At 34.3% G+C, this 18,802-nt stretch overlaps 1 protein-coding gene across 3 annotated transcripts in view; it reads right to left on the reverse strand.

Moving 5' to 3' along the window:
- Nucleotides 1-8,104: 8,104 nt before the first annotated feature.
- The window catches only part of LOC131054306 (calmodulin-binding protein 60 F), a 35,376-nt gene continuing 24,678 nt past the window's right edge, over nucleotides 8,105-18,802 (reverse strand). For 2 of the 3 annotated variants that reach the window (XM_057988784.2, XM_057988782.2), the window contains exons 2-8: nucleotides 16,838-16,904; nucleotides 11,442-11,494; nucleotides 10,650-11,143; nucleotides 10,264-10,424; nucleotides 9,927-10,133; nucleotides 9,629-9,812; nucleotides 8,105-9,515 (exon numbers count right to left, since the gene is read on the reverse strand). In XM_057988784.2, the coding sequence (XP_057844767.2) occupies nucleotides 8,860-9,515; nucleotides 9,629-9,812; nucleotides 9,927-10,133; nucleotides 10,264-10,424; nucleotides 10,650-11,143; nucleotides 11,442-11,494; nucleotides 16,838-16,888 (1,806 nt within the window). In that variant the 5' untranslated portion in view covers nucleotides 16,889-16,904 and the 3' untranslated portion in view covers nucleotides 8,105-8,859. Of the gene's footprint in view, nucleotides 9,516-9,628; nucleotides 9,813-9,926; nucleotides 10,134-10,263; nucleotides 10,425-10,649; nucleotides 11,144-11,441; nucleotides 11,495-16,837; nucleotides 16,905-17,939; nucleotides 18,235-18,343; nucleotides 18,498-18,802 lie in introns of those variants that run through there. The other variant, XM_057988781.2, reaches the window with a different exon arrangement.

Genomic DNA, 18,802 nt, shown 5'->3' on the forward strand with positions numbered 1-18,802 from the left:
ACCCCCTCTTGCTCCGCCCTCCTTTCACTCCATTTTTTGGGGCCCTCCCCTTCCCCCCTCCCGCCCTCCTCCTTCTCCCATGTTTTCCTTTCTCTTGTCGTTTGTTTCTTGTGTGTTCTTGTCCTTCCTCTTTATATATATATATATATATTCTCTCTCTCTCTCTCTCTCTCTCTCTCTCTCTCTCTCTCTCTCTCTCTCTCTCTCTCTCTCTCTCTCTCTCACACACACACACACACACACACACAAGTATCTATGTATGTATCTTTTTAGAAATAATAAAATATATATATACACTTGTGTGTGTGTGTATGTTCGTGTGTATATATAGTGATTGTGTTGTTTCTCTTTTTCTTTTCTTTTGTCATTATTTGTTTGTTTTCTTTTTGCTTTCTTTTGTATCCTTGTTTCTTTGCCCTTCTTGTATTTATTTTATACAAGAAAACACACACACACACACACAGATGTGTGTGTGTGTGTATGTATACATATGTATATATGTATATGTATATTTATATATGTATATATGTATATATCTATGTATGTATATGTATGAGTATGTGTATGTGTGTGTATATATATGTGTGTGTGTGTGTGTGTGTGTGTGTGTTGTTTTTCTTTTTCTTTTCTTTTGTCATTATTTGTTTGTTTTCTTTTTGCTTTCTTTTGTACCCTTGTTTCTTTGCCCTTTTTGTATTTCTTTTCTACAAGAATATATATATATATATATATATATATATATATATATAATTTTATTTTTTTTTCTTTTTTCTTTTTTCTTTTTTGTTCATCTATCTATTTATTTATTTTTATTTTTCTTGATTATTTTTATTTATATTGCTTTCTTTTGTCTTTTTGTCTTTGTTAGTTTTTAGGTTCTTTTAATTTTCTTTTGCATTATTTCTCCTCTATTTATCTTTTATGACTTAGTTTTATAACTTTTTTTTTTCTTTAGCCTTGTTTTTATCTCTATCCTCCTCGTTCCTTGTGCATCTCCCCATAACCTTCCCCTCAAATACCCCCTTAAGTGAGCCTTTGTTTGCAATTTGTTATTTTTACATCTCTTAACCCTCTCTCTCATCTTGATGATGGATCATAGAGTGTGATCCAAAATGTTGATGCAAAAAAGATACACACAATCAAATCCATAAGCAAATCAATGATTCAGTTATGGATTGTGGAAATTTAATAAAATTAATTAAATTAAGTATGTTGACACTATTTATGATGTATTATTATACATGATATAAACCAATGAGTATCCTTTTAATCGCAAGCATCATTATTTCATTAGATGTTTGTCCTAAGATGAATATTTTTAGAATATCTATAATGTGTCTTATGCCAATGTTGTTGGTATGAAATAGTTTATACTTGACCAGATATTGTCAAAGTAGTGGGGGTTCTTAGCAAGTTTATATTTAACAGTAGTAGAGAGAATTGAACATGTGTTACGAGAATATTGAAATATTTGCAAGGAAATTTGGATTATATTTTATGTTATCATGGTCTAATTATCAATTGGTGTTATGATGCACTCAACAACTCAAGTGAAATATGAGGTGCTTGTCACTTCTTGTGAGAGGTCATCAATCTCTCAGATGAAGATTAAAAACCTCAAGGTTTATATAACCAAGTCTTGGTTCTACAAGGTAACTTGGCTATCTATGTAATGGTGTTTAATAATTTTTTAAAATAATAAAGTGCTAGATGCATAAATATGATTAGAGTTTCAAGTTTAATCATGCACAAGAACAAATTGATTTAATATTATCAATTGTTATTAAAAAGTGGATAGTCATTTAAATATTGATAAAACTATCAATTTCCATTTTAATTTTATGAGATTCCTTAAATACATGACTACCTTTGGTCTTGGTAAATGACTATTTAGCATCACAATAGCTCTCTTATGGGTCTAGTATTCATTTAAGTCATGATGATGGCAAGGTTTTTAGGTGTGGCAGTGCTCTAGTCTATGTGGATAATCTTCATGATTGGTCATTTTATTTTGAGAGTGAGCTAATGTGTGGTGTTAGCAAGATAAATCCACACCACTCTCATTAGTCTAAAAACCTTAAAGGTATCCCTACTTGAGGCCAACAGTGAAAGACCATAAGAGTGCCAAAGGCTACCAACATAGGAACATGCCCCAAGGAGGATATGCGAGGATGAAGTCACCACAAACCAAATCAAAGAAATACAAATTTAACCTATGAAAAGTATAAAGAGGTATACTAGTTAAAAGTACAAAGTTGTGTCACACTTTTATAAAGGAAATGACCAGCACTAATCCAACTTTTAACTTGAATAACAAGAAAGTGATATATTTTTTGAATTTTGAATTGATCTAAACTTAATGAAATGTATATTTTTAGTGTATTTTATGTTTATAATTTTATTAAAAATGAGTGTTTAAATATCTTGTTTTATTAAATAAACACTAAATTTAGATATTGATAATTAGCATAACCTTATTCAATCTAGCAAGCACGTCATTTATATTATTTGAAAATTACAATGAAGTTATTTGAAAATTTTGATGTTCTCACAACTCCTACTAACATAAATAAGATTAAAAATATCGAGTAAACCTCTTTTTTAGATCTATAAATTTAGTTCTTAAAAAATATGGTTTTTGGACTTCTACCTACAATTAGGCCATTGTTGGTTGGGATAATTTCTTAGACATATGTAGAGGTGATGGAGTAAGTGTCCAAAATTGACGCATAACCTAGAAGGAGGGAGAATGAAAGATAATATAGCACTAAGTAGAGCAGTTAAAACTAGAGTTAGAAAGTCCACATATTAGATAGGAAATTTTAGCAAAAAGAAATATAAAACAACATATGACACCTAACAGAAGAAATAAAAATTGGTGTACTTATTTATCAAATGAAGAATATCTAAGAAAAAAGTGTCTAATCTTGGAGGGAAATAATATCTAATACATTAAAAATGGACTTTGTAGAGCCTCAAATGAAGTTAAAGAGTGTGTTTTGTGGAATTTGTGAAGATTGGGATGACCACTAAATAGATGACTTCCATCATTATTATTCTAGTTAAGAGATGAAGAGGAAAAATATCCATGGTGTAATCAAAGATGTAAAGATAGTGAACCCTTCCATGGGGTATGGTAAGAACCAAAGGACTAGAAAAAAGCGCTTTCCATCTAGACAAGAGTAATGACCAACTAAAATGGAGAAATCAACATAACATCGACACAATACCAAGTATAGCACCTCATATCCTAGATGTTAGGACTTCTACCAGCTATATAGATAATTATAATGGTAGTAGAATTATCTCAATAAATTTAGAGGTGGACGTGGTATAGGAAGGGGATGAGGTTAGAGGAGAAGAGAGGAGGCCACTATAAATAGGGTGAGATAGGCCACTATGCTAATGGTTATAGAGAACATAATAAGAAGGCTTGCATGTTTTACAAAATCCTACCCATGGTTCATTTAGTTTCCAAGTGAAAAGCAATATTATAAGAATGGATAAGAATCCACTTAGATTCAAAAACCGTTTGGGCTAATTGCACTAAGGGGAGAAAGTAATTATGAGAATGCCTAAAGAAAACTCCTGAAATGGTTGGAGGTTATAGAGAATAGAGCTAGAAAATTATAACGAAAAGGGAGAAAAATGTTATGGAAGAAGAGAAATTAGAGAAGAATTATTTGGAAAGGAAAGAAAAATTGTTAAGGAAAGTTATAATAGATTACAAAAGAAAAATAAGGTGTCTACAATTACAAGAGGTGGGACAAACACCGCAAGTGATAAAATAGTCATAGATTATTAAAAATAAGAGGATACAAAGGATTTTCCGACGAAAAGGGAACATGATTCAATCGTGTACAAGACTATGGTAACCATTAGGGAAGAAAAATATAGGGAAGATGACCATAGAGATTTTCTTTTTTTGCACAAGATTTGATATTAAAGGAACTAGGCAACGGGTGAACTCACAATACTGGTTCCCACTTTTTGACCAACTTTGACACTTATATGAATATTTTGAAAAAAACCTTCACTTTTTGACACCTATAACTTTTAAACTGTTAAGAATTTGAAGATGATAAAAACTAGTGATTTTTAACATCTTGTTTGTAGATTCTAAATATATTTTTTTCAAATTTTTTTGAATTAAATTTTATTGATATTTCCATCTCCCTCAAAAAGTATTTTTTTACAACAAACAACATTTTTTAAGAGTGATATGTATCCCGAAATGCATAATTTTTTTTCTATAAATGATAAAAACTTAATTCTTTTGAATTTTGGTTTATAACATCAATACCCAGGGCATGCAGTTGGTTTGATAGTGACATGTTGAATATTTTTCATTTTATTAAGTTTTGAAGTTTGACTAATTATAATTTAGATATAGGTGTACGTTTGAACACATAACTTGTTCTATATATATCAAAATTCAATTTTCTTTTTTGTGTTAGAAAGAAAACATCAATACCTAGTGCATAGATATTTTTCAGAATTTTTTTGAATTAGTTTACTATTTTTCCCAATGCATTGAACAAAGAAGTTCATGTTCGGTGAAAAAACTACATTCATAAGAAATAAAATAAAAATATATTAATGAAATTAAATATATTAATGTTATACTATTTGGAAAGCTTATAATAAAGACTAAATACTTAAAAAAATAAAAAAAAATTAAATGAATTGATTTGACCCCCCAAAAGCTAATGTAAAATTGGGTTTTTATTAGCATTTGATAGATGCAAAGGAGACTCCATTGCAAGTATGATTTAGAAGTAGAGAGGTTCTATCCAATAAATTTTGATCTAAGAGCCTTTGATTTAACTCTCTTCAATTAATTACTTAAAATGGGACCTCTTAAAGCTTAAATCATTATATTTTCTAAAAAATGTATGATTGCAACAAAAATCAGGACGTACCAAAAAGTGGGAACCAGCTTTGTGAGTTCACCCCAACTTTATGGAAGCAAATAATATCATAAAAAATGAGATGATTCACAAAATATTAGAACAAGCACAAGGAGTCTAATTCAACACAAAAATGAAGAAGAGTAGCTAAAACTCAAGAAAATGAAAAAAATTACACTATTTTGATAAAAATAAGCATAAAGAATAAATTGGCGAAGAAGGTATTAGTATATTCAGGGATTAATGTAAGAATGATTCCAAATAAAATTTGGAAAGATTTGGGTAGATTGGTATTATATGAGACACTATACACTAATTTGTTGGATGATGGGACATCTATGAATGCCATAAGGACTTGTCAAAATGTAGAAGCAAATTTGTCAAGGCTAAAGAGAATGGTAGAATTTGAGGTCATGATAATGAAAGAGCCTTTTGACGTGTTTTGTGCCTCTTTAAACTTGGAATAGTTTTTTAATTGTAATGTTGTATTTGACTCCCAAAAGAAGAAGAATTGATATTTGATGAAGAGGATGGGATGGTATATATATATCAATATACACATGTGAGTGTTGCATATGTAAAAAAATTATCACAAGATAATGAAGGTAATGAAGATGATTATGGGGTTTATACTCCTTAGAAGGGATCCTCAAGATTGAAGCAAGTAAATTTCTTAATTTATAAGGGGAAATTGGATGAAAAGTAGCCACTATATCATAGAGAATGACGTTGTGATAGTGACATGTGGTCTCTAAATGAACTAGAGGTAAGAGAAAGAAGGGTTTTAGGAGACAACAAACTATTTAGTCTTAGGAGGGTCAATAAAATATTTTAATGTAGTATTACAAAACAAAAAACTACATTACAATGACAATGGCTAGCATGATGCAAGAGTGTCTGGGTGCACATGCAATCTTGCATCAGCCAAAAATATTTTAGGTTAGCTTTTGTTTACAATTCAATTGTAGTCCAATTTTGGGTGTGTTTAGTTGGCTTTTGGTTAGCTTTTGCAAATTTGATTCCGTAGAAATTTTTAGGGTTAAATCAACCAAGCAAAGACTCCATCTTATAGAAGACGCAAATGGTTCTCCTTGGTTTCAATTAGGTAGAAGATGGAGTAAATTTGGTTGTGTTACGGACTTTCGATGGTTTCTTAGGTTCTCGAACCAATAATTCACCGACAAAATTTGTCAAAAGAGAAGGCAAGGAAAAACTTCGTTGGCCAAATTATAATTTAGTGAACTCTTCCTCAAACATAAAATAAGGCTTGTCGGTAAGGTCTTAAGTTCACAAACCACTTGGTTTGTTGATGGAGTTCACCAAAAGTAGAGTTTGTCAAAAGTTGAGTTTGCTAAAAGCCAAGTTCGCTGAAATTCTAGTTTGCCAAAAGACAAGTTTGTCGAAATGTTTTTTTTTTCAAAAAGAAGAGCTTGTAGTTTGTGTTTTGGAAAATGTGTTAGTTCATGAACCGCCTGGTTCACTGAAGTGTCATGTTGTCAAGATGTATTCAATTTCATCAAGTTAGAAAGTTCATGAATTGTATGGTTCGCCAAAAGAGTTCACAAGTTTGTGATTTTGTTTAACTATTGATGATGAAAGAAAGTGAAGTTTGAAGGTTTTCAAGTTTGTGGTTTTATCGAGCTAGCAATTGTCGAAGGAGAAAAACCCAAGCATGCACACATTAGGGCATGACCCAATACACTTACACATGCACCAAACACCATCATGAAGGCCTTCAATACAAGGAGGGGGTCTTGGAGAATGTTATCATGTGGTTTACATGGTCATCTACCCATGTATATAGTCCATGTAGCCATACTTTGAATGCATAGGCAACAACCTTGGGAAAAGGCACTATTATTTGATGAACATGATGGTTGGGTGGATAATCTGTTTAAAATTTAGAATGTTCACAATCACACATAATGATCAAAGACATTGAGCCAATGCAAATGGAAGATGCATCCATGTTATAATTAACCACCACTTAATCATTGAGATAGACACAAGCATGAAGGACTCGCCACATTGCCACCTCAATGCCACATGGAAACATGTGATTCATCATAGAGAGTGATGTAGGAGCCAATTGTCATCTATATGTTGGTGAAGACACAACATCAATGGGAAGGTCCGCCACACTTTAGGTAGGCAATAATAAAGGAGTTAATAAATGCACAATTGGCACAAGATTCAATAGCAATAGTGAGATGATGGTCAATTTGACAACTAGTAAATGGTGGTCTCAACAAAGTTGCACACAAGATGTTTGGCCATTGTGTGTCAACAATCAAAAGGTGCCACACATCCATGTGAACAATAGTGACAATTGGTGCTTGGCAATAGCAATAATGATGGTTATAAAGGGAGACAAGGGCTTAAGTAGAGTGAATAAAAAGAATGACTAGTGTATGGTGAGCCAAACAAAGTTGTTCATGGGATTTTTGGTCATTGTGCCCCAACAATGAAAAGGTGATGCACATCCATGTTAACAATAGCAAGGGTGGGTGATTGACAATAGTGACAATGTTGGTTGTAATGGAAGCCAAAGGCTTAAGTAAAGTGGGTAACAAAGATGACCAACAATAGCTAGGGTAACAAGGATGACCAACAATAGCTAGTCGGCAAGAAAACCTAAGCAATGAAGAGAACACAAAAGAATTTGCATGTGTGCTCTAAGACATTCATCCACCAATTATGGCAAGTCACTGACCAAATAAAATAGTGTAAATGGACTACACAAGCTTGCAAAATATGAATTTTGGTGCCACGAAATATAAATTAAGATCAAAGGCAAGGGTCCAAGAACCTAGAATGTTAATGTTTTAGAGTTAGACTACCATTACCATGAAGCTCAAGCTAGACGCATAAAGAGATTCCTCCACACATGGAAAGGCATACGAGTACACTCAACACCCACAATAGTAGACATCACACATGTCGTAATGAATAATGTAAAGATGAATGTATGAGATCAAAATCTTAACCCCACAGATAACTCTAAATTGTGCATCTCAAATCAACTATAAGCATAACATTGCAAAGATAAGAAAATAGCTTCACATAAAATTCTACATTTAAAAATATACTAGATTGATAACTCACAATATTTTACTAAAAAGAAACCAATCCTTACATAAATTTTGTTGACTAATTAAATACTACTATGAGTTTGAGGCTTCTGATCAAAGGACTAAAGTATAAAAGATACTTAGATATTAGTAGTTCTATCATTATTGACACACCATCAAGCTACATAAAATGACTTCATATTTCAAATGACTTAGTCCACCTGAAAAAATATTAATCCTCGTTCTTCAATTTGATTGAACTAGAAACCTCGAGCCTAGCCGTCATTGAAGTCTCTTGGGAAAGCAAGAACCCCAAGGTAGAGATGGTCAACGGCCTTTTCCCCTGCTCTGGAAAACTGCCTAGTAGCCAATCCCACTCCTTAGAAGTTTCATTAATTGGGTACAACATCAAAGATCCTCTCTTGACCATCCAAGAAAAAAGCATTTAGCGGATGGATTCTACCCTGCTAAGACACACAGTAGTGGTCGTGATTATGGACGAAAGTAAATAATTATAGGTGTAAATCTACATAAACAAGCAAAGGATGCAATTTGGCAACCTTTGGTTTTTCACAGACAACCGACAGGTTCCGAAAATTGCAATGTTAACTTAAAAAGCTCGAAACTAGATCTAATCTAATGTCCAGCTATAAACGGAAGTTATGGCTGGGTTGCAAAAGACAAAACAAAATTGCTGGCACGACCTACTGCCATTTCGGAATTGAGTTCTTTTACAAGGTCAGCAACATATACAACCAGGATATCATGCGATTTTAGCTGCTATTCATCAATTCCAAGTGGCTGCTACCTAGGTAGCCTTTAGCAAAGTAGTTATGATACAAATATACAAATTGCACAATAACCTGCTGATGGTAAGCTTAATCCTCCAATTCTTCCACTTTAGCCTTTTTTGCAGCTACCACCTTCCTAACAGAAATTCCCCATTTTAATGCGGCCTTGAGCTTCAACCATCCCATATAGGCTTTTCCATGTAAGCGATCCCCGGACATGTTAAAGCCGAAATTTGCTGTTGGAGGAAGGTGTGTAAAATTAAACATTTGTTCTCCGGGTGTATTGGGGAAGAAGTTGTATCCTTGTTCAGCTGTGCCTCCACTACAGAAGCGAAACAAAATATCTTCATTTTCTGCACACCTATTTACCAAATCATTACTTGAGTTTGAGTGGTAAAATCCTCCTTGCCCCTCATTGGGTTCACTAGCCCAGTCATTTTTTATAATGTCTGGATATTGATTTCTATGGCTATTCCTGTATATATGAGAATTGAGATTGGCTTGCTGGTAAGGCAAGGTATATTGGTACGTGGATGTTAGCCGCGGCGCAAGAGCTAAGGATGGAGACTCTACAGGTTGAGGTGCCATACCCTGATGCATGAACCCTGTCACCATGGCAACTTCAGTGGAATCTACCATATTGACACTTTCACTGGGTTGAAGCCAATCGTTGCTGCTATATTTCATTGGCTGTTGACGACCCACCATCTCTGACTTCGCATCTAAATGTGCTGCCTGCTCATCTGCAGAAAATCCGTGGCAATTAAAATTTGATGGGGTACATACCAGAATAATATTACGATATATCAAACAATAGCTATCCATGCAAAATTAGTCTCAAAGGATTCCAATTTACCTTGCTGTGACAATAAAGCCATCCCCTGATAGCCAGGATTTCCATTTCCCTCAAGAACTTGAACAGGTGTATGTTGTAATGCCAACAAGTGAGCAGTATTATTCATCAGGTATCCATCTTCAAGTTCTCTCACTCCATTTGGCCAATGCTGATATGCAGATTTTACAAGCTTTTCCGCCCAAGGCTGCAATAGCAGTAAAACGTAATAAGTACAAAGACAGACCAAATGCTCAAGAAGCCATACGCAACATTCTATCATATCTTCGCTTAAAGAAGGCATAAAGGATTGAGGTCCTACCGTTTCAGCTTCAGAAATACTATTCCAAGCAATCAGCCGCCCATCTGCCCAATTGACAGCCACTGGTGCATATACAACATTGAAGATAACACTACCGTTGTTTTGGTGAGGTGGGTTATACACATATTGCTTGTTATTAAGTATACATGTCCTTGCATGCTCCACTGTTCCCTCCCACATCTTGGTTGACATCCCATTGCCAAGAATCTGCAAGTTTATATAGAGAAACAAACATTCAAATCATTCTTATTCTCTCTCTTATTTCGCAAATCTTGCAGGGTTGAATTAAGCTATTATAAATAAATGTACGTGAACATAAAGGAAGAGGCAGTCTTACTTGGCGAAGTCCTTGGGGATTTCTATTCAGTTCTCTCAAGAAGTCCATCACTGTTTTAATACTTTCAGAACTCAATTTCTTATGGAAAGCACCCTCCTTGCCAATTCTATCTAGACGCCAGACATCATCAAGCAGTGCAGGAGGATAGTGCTTCTTATACACTGCAAATTACAAAGCAGTCCTTAAACAATTGCACTTCTACCAGCATAAAAGAAACATTCAAGCTTATGGAGACTGGTCGCTCTTTATCATGTCTCTCTAAACAGTAGTCAGAATTATTAGTCTCGTTTCAAGAACGTAGAAACCTCATACCCCTGTAGAGCCATGGTAAAAAGCATATACAAGTTCAATGTAAAAAAGTAAAGCATAAAGTAAAGGAAACTTACATTCGCCGCGATGATCCTTAACTGTGAAGGCTTCAGTCTTTGCTTCCTTTATCCTGATTCCATCATGGTTTGCTCCTGTAACTCTGGCCCCAAGCCTAAACTTACGGCTCCTAATCCAACTGGAATTATCTGTAAAGGACAATTCTCCAAGGGTCGCAAGACCATCTTTCATAGAAACAACAAGTTCACCAGTAAGAAGTGGGCGTTTTCCATCTCTCTCTCGAACTACATAATTATCAAAGTCTTCCACAGTCCATTCATCTTCATCATCATGTCCAAAATCACCTTCAAGAACAACAATTTCCACTTTCTGCAAAGACTCAGGACCTGATGTGACCCTTTGTTGTGTAGCAATATCTAGCAGAATTATTTGAAGATTGAAACCTTGCTCCCCTTCTATTTTGCTCCCAGTGAAAAGAGGAAGCGAGAGCTTATTCTGGAACTGCAGTCTCAACTTTCGTGATCCAGGCCCTTGTATTTGTCTTGGAGGTGGTCTACAGAAAATAAGGAGAAGATGCAATCTTTATAGGCTTGAATATGACAAAGAAAATATAACTGTAGGCTGAAAGAAACCGAGTTATCCAGGCTTTATCTATTAATCCATGCTGTTTCGGGGACTTTCTATGTGCGGAACTCTTAATTGACAAGGACCACTACTCTTTACTGTAACACCAAATGATTTCTTCGGGAATCAATGCTTTGAAGCAAACAGTGACCCACTACTTATGAAATACATGGTTAAAATGCACTTAAGCAAAGCGCTGATAACGAATTCAATTGCATATGCCTCACCTTAGGTTTGCAGGAATTCGATTTGTGATAACTCGTTCAATCTCCTCAGAAACCTAAAAGAAAGAGTTACAGATAGCCATTTCAATATTCTTCGCAACAAATATGCTGAAGCACAATACATAATGTTTTGTTTCAAATTTTATAAGCGATGCAGACACATTGCCTCTTCTAAAATGATTCTGAGCACTTATATGATTGGATTTCTTTCCCTTTCCTTGTCAAATATTGGGGCCATGGAAATTAACTAAAACTAGAGCTGTCCAGTGAAAAAATTGTACATAAATTTTATAAAAGGCTTGAATACATACATATAAATGCTCATTTATTTTACCTTCTACAAAATTTAAGTATCATTCCAGGCAACCCATCAGTCATGACAATTATTTTTTCTCTTAATTAAATTATTATATTATCAACAACTGATCTTTAAAATCCTCTTAGCTCATCAGCAACATGTTTGCTACATTGCGTTCTGTAGCAGAACATTTTATTTTTAATCTCACCCTACTTTTTTCATCTTCTAGTACTTTCAGAATCCTCTTCGCTTATGCCCGCCCTATCTGGTCAATTTTCTCAAGGAAATCACAACAATTTCTTTTCTATGTAAATAAAAGCTTCACTGTATTGAATCTTTCTAATACCTTGGATCCTACCTTCAATCTAATCAGTTGAAATAATAGTTTTAACTTATATTAGCTCCTCTTCATGTATGGTATACTTCTTCCATAATTACCCAAGAAATATTCCTCAACGTTAAAGACTGAACCATTGGCAATGGTGAGGCTATAACCATTCATGGAATTTTCGAATGGGACGATCTCAAGTTATAAATCAATAAGGCCGTAATACCATGGCCACAGGTTCAAATCTCCATAAGACAGTTTCAAAGAAAAATGGATTTAGTAAAGACCTGTATGGAATCTAATTCTAGGTGCAGTGTACCTCATTGAGCAAGCCTATATACAAGTTGTAGGTGAATTTAATGGATACGATACTTGTTGGTTATTGTATCTAAGACAAAGGCTACCCTGCATCACAGCAATTTGTCAATTTATTCAACAAATGTTGATAGGAAATCTAACTCTCTTGTTCTCATCTTTATTGAGGAAATCCCATACTGCACAAGTTCCAAATTTCTATCTTGTACTATTCTAGCCATGTTCATGAGGAACACCTCTCTAGTGATAAATGGATCGAGAACCCATTATTGTCTCTTTAAAAATCTAAGAACTAAGATTTTTGAAAAAATTTGATACTTGAATATGCATAAAAAATGTCAAGAGATGAGACATTTTAATTTTTGGCCATATTCGGAGCATTTTAATTTTTGATGTAGTTAATTTGTTTTGTCAAACTTCTTACACAAGATCCATCAATTAATTGTATCCCAAACCAAAAGTTTCCTGTGTAACTGTTCAACAAATCAAGAGGAAGACGATTAACAAATTCAGCATGATCTTTTGCATTGCATTATAGGATTTGGCTAGATGTGAGTGAAGTCCAGAAGTCCTACAAATGGCTCCCTAAGCCATGGCTTTAGGGAACAGGCCAAATAATAAACAGCTATATCATGTAGTAGAGTTCCCTTATTCAATTTGGTCCCTTGCATACTTCTCTTGACTATTATCTATTCAGAATATAATTTTATGATAATCTCCTTGAGCATACAAGTGCTTCTACATAAGCAAGAAAAAGATAATGGTGGAAGCACCAATATTAACAATGAGCTGTAAATTATTGGCAAGAAATCCCAAAAGGACTAATTGGGAAAATATCCTAAAAAGAGAACAAAATATCACAGAAACTATTTTCAAACTGTTCCAAAAGTGAAATCTTTTTCTTAGAGAAAGTTGGGATTTGCTAAATCATGATTGATCTGTTCTTCTAATATTCCAAATTCACTTGTGTGACATTCTTTAGTGTTCTTAATCTAATGCTTTTATCCTTTAAAACATTGTGGAGCTATTGAATGCCTATTTCAAGCTGTAAAATTCTACTGAACTAGCTCGCGATGCAAATTAATATACCTTAGGGGTTTGCTTAGTCTAGTCCATCAACAAATATCAAGTGTTTAAAGTTTAAACTTCGAACTTAATTGTAAGGCTGATCTTGTTCACATGTCCTGTAGGTATGTAGGAGAGCCTGTTCATGCTTCATTGTAATCTGATCAAAACTTCGAAATACAGTGTTCATCTAATAGGATTGACAGCTTCCTTTTCTGACCTGTTTTTTAAACTATAAAATTGACTTTGTACTTACAGCAACAGACCTTCGCCTATTGTCTTTTGGCATATACAATAGAATCCTATAAGATGTCCCACTCAGGCAGTTCTTAACATAATTCCAAACATACGATACAATAGAATAAGCTTTTACCTTAAATAAAAACAGGTAAACGATATTCTCCAAATTTCTTAATTATTTCTCCTCTGCTCCAATTTGCTGGAGTGACCTTAAAAATCATCTTTTGGTCCCTGTTCTATTCAAATATTGTACACCTTCGTAAGTGATATTCTCCTTCATGCCTTTGTATTTGAATCGATTTTCTATTTACTTCGATGCTTGATTCTTTAAGAGATTATAATTTCTTTTTCAAAAGTCAAATATTTATAACAAACAAACACCTGTGTTGAATTCCAACAACAATCCTGTAGCTGAAATTCAGGTTACAAAGAAGAGATTCTTTGTTAAACCAGACCATATAAAAGAGAGCATTTGTGATTTTACAAGAACGACCTCAGACTTGGCCTGTTGCTGTTTCCTTTGTAAGAATTATACCCTTGTGGTGGGATTTTTGATATGGACACTCTAGGATTCCCCAATTATCAGCTGTCTCAAGGGAAAGGCAAGGTGGGATTTTTGATTTGGATACTCTAGGATTCCCCAATTACCAGCCGTCTCAAGGGAAAGGCAAGCAGGCGTGAATAGAAAAACATATAAATCAAACCCAGCCATTTCACCTTTTCCATACAGGCAAGAGCGATACCAGGTAACCCAACGGTTGTTATTCCTCATTTAACCTTCCTTTCAATTTTGATACTGATTAGTCATTAAACAAGCAGCAAATACATTTCTTAAAATCAAAGAGAGTATCCTCTATATATTGTGAGTCACTTCAAGTTGGCACTTACTATGAGCTCAAATTCGTTTTCCGGTTGAAGTCATACAAATATAAATTCTAATAGATACACATCAGAGCTGACATTTCTTGCATATTCAAGTAAGGTATTTCAGTTCTACTATCAGCCACAAATAGCAAATAGCAAGTGTGCTATGATCTAAAGGCTCTAGTAATCAATTTCACTTATATTAAAAGCAATGCCTATTTTTAATAGATAATACATTAAATATTTATGTCAGGGTGCACTCAAAGGAGGAGTTAACAAATAGCAAATGGTTGGAAGTCACAGTATGCTCCAAATGGTACACTGAAAAAGCTAAATTTACTGTCTCCATTCCTTATCTTTCAAGATGGCAGGTGTGGAAGTGCCTTTTTTTCATAATGAAAAATATAAATATTTAATTTTGTCTGGATATTAGAATCCAAAAAAATAGGCGTTGATCACGATTTCAATAGATTATATTCCTCACAAATATTTTGATTCTTAGGGATGTGGATTTTTGGGTTTTCACTAGAATCGTGCGGTAGACGATCCTTGAGAGTTGGATGCCAAAATAGACCCCTACGTTCACAAGTACTTCACTGGTCGGGGCCCAAACAGATCTATAAGAAAATTGGACCATATATATTCATTTGATCGTTCAGAGTAACATTTATAGTATTTTTCCACAAATTTGTCTCCGTGCAAGGTTCGACATTCACATTTAACTACATAAATGTCATATAACTATTAAGGTTCATGGGCACCAATATTTTATCAACTATAAATTACGCCCTCATAAGCAGCTTTTCAGAATCATTTGACATTTAAGTAAGTCATCAAAATGAAGAGGTTCTCTGCCTTACAGGTGCTGTTTTATTACAATCCAAAGGTGTATGCTACACACTTTCTTGAATCAACAAAACCTTTCCAAAAAATGGTTTCAAAGTTTATCTCAAATTATTTTCTAGCCATAAAATTAACCTCATTTTTCAATTGATTAACTTTAACTTTACTATTGGTAAAGTATTAACGCACCAGAATTTAATTATTATTAAATTCATATCCATTGTAAAAAGAACATTACCATTGTGATTTTCTTAGGGAATGTGTTTTAATGAAATTCATGTGAAGAAGTTTGAAGTCATTTCTCATATCATATGTACAATCCGCTAAAGCATAAAATGCAGTTCAACATAGAAGTAACCTTCTATGCAGTTTCATTTTCAGGATGAAGTGTAAAAAGCCATCACAAGGATGAAAATGAAGTTGAATCCAGAACCCATACGCGGGACAATATCAGATGACAAAGTTATGTACACGTTTCAATCCCTCAAAATAATCAATGACAGGCCCTTGCCTGGTAGCCATAACACCCATACTGTTTTTAACTTGAAATGTAATGTAGCATTTCAAATGGCAATAATTCAAGGGCCCAGTAAATGAAATGGCACTAACTAAGCTGTCCAGATTTTTCCTGTTTCAGTAAATTCCAAACAATCCAAGACATTTCCGTGCATACATATTTACAACTTACAACATTGTTAACTCCGTTTGGGAGTTCCGATTTGAGCTGACAGAACATCTTTTTATAGTTCAAGATCAGTGCGATTAGGAACATGTGAATATTCCAGGTTACCAGTACTGAAAAGGATTTGACAGTTACTCCTAAATATATGCAGGCATCACTATCTAACACTAACATCCAAATTATTCACTGACTGCAACGTTACAACCATGTTTCCTCCAGCACAATACGGAGTTCAGCATGGTCAATACCAGGGGATGCAAGATCAAGAGATCATGAATATTTATTGTCAAGAGTATGTGACCATATCCATGTTGTTTACTACTTTGAGATTTAAATATGGCATTTTAAAACCATACCAGTAGAGTACAGAATGTGCTTCCAAGAACCATAATTTAAAAGCTAAAGCTTGCAGTCATCGACTGAACATAGTCCTCTAGAATGTATTCATTGCCAGAAAAACACTATTCTTTGCAATGGGAAATTAGAAACTTCACTATGGCTGAATATTTTGGTTTCCTCTATAATATTTAAAATCTTATTAAAACAAAAACAGAAACATGTTTCAAAATTTTGACGCTGAATTTGAAAGTTCAACAGTGAAACTATAATCGGAAGGCTAAATTTCTATTGTTGATCAGCAATACAAAAGTACATTCCAAAACCTTAAACGCAACAGCACTCCTTAAACTACTTTCTGAGTTACGAGATAATATACCATCGGTAAAGCACTTAAAAACAGAGGAAACAATGAAAATTTTCCTTACCACTCTCCGAAGCAAGGGCTCTAATAAAGCCTGCAAAGTGTCCATCCTCATGGCCTGAGCTATCGTACTGCAGAAACCAAAAAGCAAGGTCCGTCATTGAAATAAACTAAAATTCCCAAACACTAAGCCCCAATTACTTCTCATTTTATGTACCAACTATTATTATTTTCCCTCAGTCATAGATCACTCTATGCCTATAAACAAATGCATAAAACTGCAAAAACCTAGAAATTTCTCAGCAATGCGTGTGTGCAGCACATAACCATATAAAGTACCCCATTAGTTACCGGAGGGCATCTCGAGACAGGGGTCGAATGTATAGCACCAAAGGTGTACACCATCTAACCATATTACTGATTAAAATTTAAAAAACAGAAATTCTGAATTTGGGTCACCTACAAAAATAGTTAAAGTGGTGCACAAAACAGTTGACATTATCATCAAGATTTTTTCGTTAAAATAATATCACCTTCCAACAGAAACCATATAAATATATTGCAGTGAGGATTGAAGTCACAGTAGCAAGCACACACCAGCACCAGTAACAATATTACAACTTAAAAGCAAATGTTCTGAATTTTGATCTCATACACAAACAGTAATGACGTGTTTCACATTCAAAGATCAGTTCATATATCTATAACATAGAGAAAGGTCATATGCAGCACAATCAATACCTATAGGTCTGAGAAATTGTTTAGCAGCGTACCATGTAACCATTTCATACATCTAAGCCAACTTCATACCCGCTCTATGTATCAAAAGTGGGGAAATAAAATGGGAATTGTTGAAAGAATTTACAAGCATTCTTGTTCTGAACGTTCACCATTCTTACTAAATTATAAATTTTAACCACAAAACTATATTTGGGGGCCTATATTAAAATGGATTCAAAATTTTCAAAAAGGTTAAAAAAGGGGATCCAAAAAGGGAATATTAAATAGGAAATCGTCCATAGAACTTGCAACGACACCATTACAAGGATTTAACAAAGAAACAGAAGACGCAAAATTAACTATACTGATTCTGTGATTATTACAATCTGGGATATTTCATCACTTTAAATACGCATATATGGTAAAACGTAGAAGGTGCCACTCACCTTACAAAGCTGGGGACTCGCGGGCGCTTTTCAGCGCCTTTCTCCCTATCATCCTCCTCAAGGTCTAAAAGTCTTTTTGGCGCCATTTTAACCTCAAATTGAACCACTTCAGAAAAACCCAAGAAGAAAGAATGTTTCTAAAAAACACTCAAGGCCAGCTAAGCTCAAGCAGATCTAAGAAAATTACAGACTGTAACCGAATTAAAGCTCAAAAAGCCAGAGCACAATTAGATTCGATTCTCCTCAAACACTTGCAAAAGCCTAACTCAATCTCCCCAACTCATGTGCCCAGAAACTGCAACAGCACACAAGTCTACTTAAAAAGAATAGCTAAACCTACACAATGTTAAAAAGATGGACGCTTGCATGATCACGGAAGCTTCAAAGGTCTCAGAGGAAGATACCTCGTTATTATATGGAATTTTCCCAGTTTCTGCTGCGCTATTACATGGAATTTTCCCAGTCTCTGCTGTAGCGCGTTATTTCATAGGGGATTCAAAAGTGTTGACTAGTTAGGAGGCTTTTGGTTTTTTAATTGTATTTGAATATTTTCAAAAAGGTTTCGTGTGACCCACATTTGCTACGTTAAACCAAACAACCGTACGCAGTACTCCGACCCCTCCAACAAAAACATATATTCAATGCATATTATACATATATATACCTGTTTAAGGTCCTTTTTTATGTAGTCAACATGAAAATACATAAAATATAACACGTGCGTAAATGTCCCAAATTTCGTGTTAAAAACTGTACGGGACGGTATAAATGACCTCCAAACTCTACGGAATTCATTCCAAGCATTCTGGAATGAATCTACGCCTTACATATAGATTTTACTGGTTACCTAAGATCATTTAATA

Source organism: Cryptomeria japonica, chromosome 2, assembly GCF_030272615.1.
Source record: "Cryptomeria japonica chromosome 2, Sugi_1.0, whole genome shotgun sequence".
NCBI classification, from domain to species: Eukaryota; Viridiplantae; Streptophyta; class Pinopsida; order Cupressales; family Cupressaceae; genus Cryptomeria; species Cryptomeria japonica.